This window comes from Euphorbia lathyris, chromosome 3 (genome assembly GCF_963576675.1).
Source record: "Euphorbia lathyris chromosome 3, ddEupLath1.1, whole genome shotgun sequence".
Classification (NCBI taxonomy): Eukaryota; Viridiplantae; Streptophyta; class Magnoliopsida; order Malpighiales; family Euphorbiaceae; genus Euphorbia; species Euphorbia lathyris.
The window spans coordinates 12,564,928-12,568,382 of NC_088912.1; the positions used below are offsets into that span (position 1 = coordinate 12,564,928).

General features: G+C 35.4%; 1 protein-coding gene across 1 annotated transcript; it reads left to right on the forward strand.

The window, feature by feature from the left end:
- Positions 1-795: 795 nt before the first annotated feature.
- LOC136224963 (histone H2B-like) lies at positions 796-1,576 on the forward strand. The gene has a single exon (XM_066013388.1). It carries the CDS (start codon positions 923-925, stop codon positions 1,355-1,357), a length of 435 nt encoding a protein of 144 aa, XP_065869460.1. The 5' UTR covers positions 796-922; the 3' UTR covers positions 1,358-1,576.
- The last annotated feature ends 1,879 nt before the right edge of the window (positions 1,577-3,455 follow it).

The following is a 3,455-nucleotide window of genomic DNA, read 5'->3' on the forward strand; positions in this document are numbered from 1 at the left end:
ATTTGCGCCCGAACAGAGATTCAATTGAATTCCATACCTGTACAGAAAATGGACAAGTTAGGAATAGATGATTGGCCGTTTCTGTGTCCGCCCTGCCGAGGCTATAGCGAGAGACGACGTGACAGCCCCTAACTCGTAGTCGATCATGCGTTGCTAAAGCCCCTAAAATTTCTTTCCAACAGATCAATGAGTGGGAAGGCGGTATATAAGAGTGTATTGAATAACAGAATATTCTAGGAGTCCAATATTATTAAATAATACCAGATCAACAAGTGGGAAGGCGGTATATAAGAGTGTATTGAATACGGATCGTTACAGAATATTCTAGGAGTCCAATATTATTAAATAGTAACAGATCAACGAGTGGGAAGGCTGTATATAAGAGTGTATTGGGTTTAGGGGTGGTTGTTTAGGGGATTCCAACCTTGTTGAGATGTCTCCGACCTTCTTTCCTTATCCCCTATCTTTTAATAAAAAAAAAAGAGAACATATGTAACTAAATAATATATTGAAAGCCAAAAAACCAAAATAGGGATAGTAACTAAATAATAAATTAAAAGCCAAATAACAAAATATGGATAGGTCGAGTGTCATTTAAATCAAATATAATTAATACGTAAGGATGAAATGCATGAATGCTTTATGTCTTACAAAATGAATAACTCAATATTTTAAAAAAATGAATAACTAAAAAATTAAAAAAATGTTGTGGCCTTAGAAAATCACAACCTTTCAATATTGTCCTTTCCGAATCCACGATCATTATGTTATCCAAGTCATCCATCTGTGCCTCACTTATAATCACATCTCATCTCTCTATCTTATATATGTACATTCTTCATTCTCAAACTTACCCAACTCACTGACATATCTTCTTTTCCCTCAACCCTATCATCCCTCTTTAGTCTCTTCACTATTTCCAATGGCACCTAAGGCAGCAGAAAAGAAGCTGGCAGAGAAGAAACCGGCAGAGGAGAAGAACGCCAGGAAAGCACCGGCAGAGAAAAAGCAGAGAGCAGGGAAGAAATTGTCTAAGGAAAGTGGAGCCGCTGACAAGAAGAAGAAGCCATCCAAGAAGAGTGTTGAGAGTTACAAGATGTACATCTTCAAGGTTCTGAAGCAGGTTCATCCTGATATCGGAATCTCGAGCAAAGCTATGGGGATTATGAACAGCTTCATCAATGATATCTTCGAGAACCTGGCTCAGGAATCTTCTCGTCTGGCTAGGTACAACAAGAAGCCGACAATTACCTCTCGGGAGATCCAGACCGCCGCCAGACTTGTTTTGCCTAGAGAATTGGCTAGGCATGCCGTATCCGAAGGTACCAAGGCTGTTACCAAGTTCACAAATTCTTAGGTTTTCCTTTGATAACCTAATTTGATGTTAGGTCGCTGTTATGTTTGATTTAGGGTTTTGATGATGTCTCCTTTAGTTCAGTGTAACTACAGTAATTTAGGGTTTTTAGGATGTCTCGTTTTTTTCAATGTAACTACAGTAATTTTATTGCGTTCAATTTCATCTCTTTGATTTCTCCAAGTGTGATGTATTTATTTTGATTATGTGGATTTTAATGTTTGATTTGTGTTTCTGCTGATGCTTTTTTGAATTAGGTACTTTTGTATCTGATTTAGTTTCATTGGCTTGATTTTGATATGCATTAGATGTAAAGAGGAAGCTTTTGTACACAAATAAATTTGGTATTAATCGAACTAAATGTTACAACTTCATGTCTGGTTTAGGGTTGTTTAATTGCTGTATTAGCAATTGGTACTTGTTAAATCACTTTAAAAATTGAATCAAATTATAGTTTTGCTCATTTTTATCTTGCTCTCTTTTATTGCTGTAAGCTTTTGTTTAGGAGATTGGCAGTCAATGAGGTAGAGAGTTAAATGAGATAATAGAAAGGAATGTAAAGTGATTGAGTGTGTTTCAATTCGTTCATTCTCTGTCATATCAAATTTTTTAACTTTGAATAAAAGAATTAAGTCCAAGGATAAAATTGAACAATTTGGATCAACTATACTTAGAATTAATCGGAGTATAGTTTGCTTCTGTAAATGTTATCTTCTTTCAAGAACATCCTCCATCATTTCTCCACATCTCTTCAACTGATTCACAGTTACTAAGGTTCTATTAAAGAACTCATCAATTGTCTTTGACTTCTTCATCTTCAGTTTCTCATACTCACTTCTCAAGGTTTGCAAACACACATTAATTGTTACTTTATTTTTCCCTTTAAAGGAATTTTCAAGATTCTTCCATGCATCCCTCAATGTTGTTGCAGAGAACTTTTCATGAATATAATCTCATCCAGACACATATGGATGAGAGAGAGTGTTTGTTGGTCATTCTTCTTTGATTTCTTTAAATTTAATTCCTCCTCATTCTCTGGCTGATCATATTCGGTTTGTACCATATCCCATACTTTTTGGGAACCCTTGCCAAATCCTAGGGTTAGTTAGATATTGTTTGTTGAGATACTTCCTTTTGGTTTGACAAATTAGACTGCGTTTTTTCTCTCAAAACCAGCCCATCAGTAGCAATATATTTAAATGTTACCAAACAAACCTTTTGTTCTAAATAACTACATCTAATTAGAAACCTTTTTAATTATAAATGTCAAATATTCATTTCTTATGGTCATCTTTGGTAGATCTTGTTTTTCTTGGTGAAAATTGAAGAGCTAGCCTACAAAATGTTTTGGAAAACTGAACAAGACCTTAGTTGTGAACCAATTTTCAAACTTTCAGTTTCTTTCTTATTCTCATTGTTTCAGTTTTTACAATTTCCGATGTGGGATGTGAAGATAGTGTGCGCATGCTTTCGAGGGAAAAAAAGAAATTGTCCTTTAGTAAAAAAATCCATCCCACATCGCCTACTTTCAAATGCAAGAATTTTTTTGTCCTTTATAAATATGCAAGTGAGGATGAATAAACAACAACATGAGTTGTATCGTGTGTTTTATTATGCCATCATGAAGTATATTAAATCCACTATGGATTTGTTTCAAGTTTTGTTTTTATATTTTCAATTAACTTGTTTTAAACATATTGTAGAAAAATAAACGAGCACCTCACGAGCTCGTGAACAATCAAGCTGCTAAACGAGCCGACCTCCAATAACAAATTGAGATCGAACCAAGCTCGAAGCTCAGCTCGAGCTCGATAAGAAACTGCCGAGCGGAGCTCGAGTAGGTCAAAGCTTGGCTCGGCTCGGCTCGTTTACAGCCCTACTCCCAAAAGTCTTTCTCCTTGACAAACCTCATTAGACTATTTGTAACGTGAAGCATCTACATACAACCTCATATCTTCATTTCCTTAGGAGAATAAGGGCACAAAGTGATAAAAAATAGAAGAAAGCTTTTCAAGTTGAAAATTTGGAAGCAAAAGGAAAACTGGATAGTTATGGTCTAATATTACCATGGACAGTTGAAAGTCTACTCATTTGGCAACAG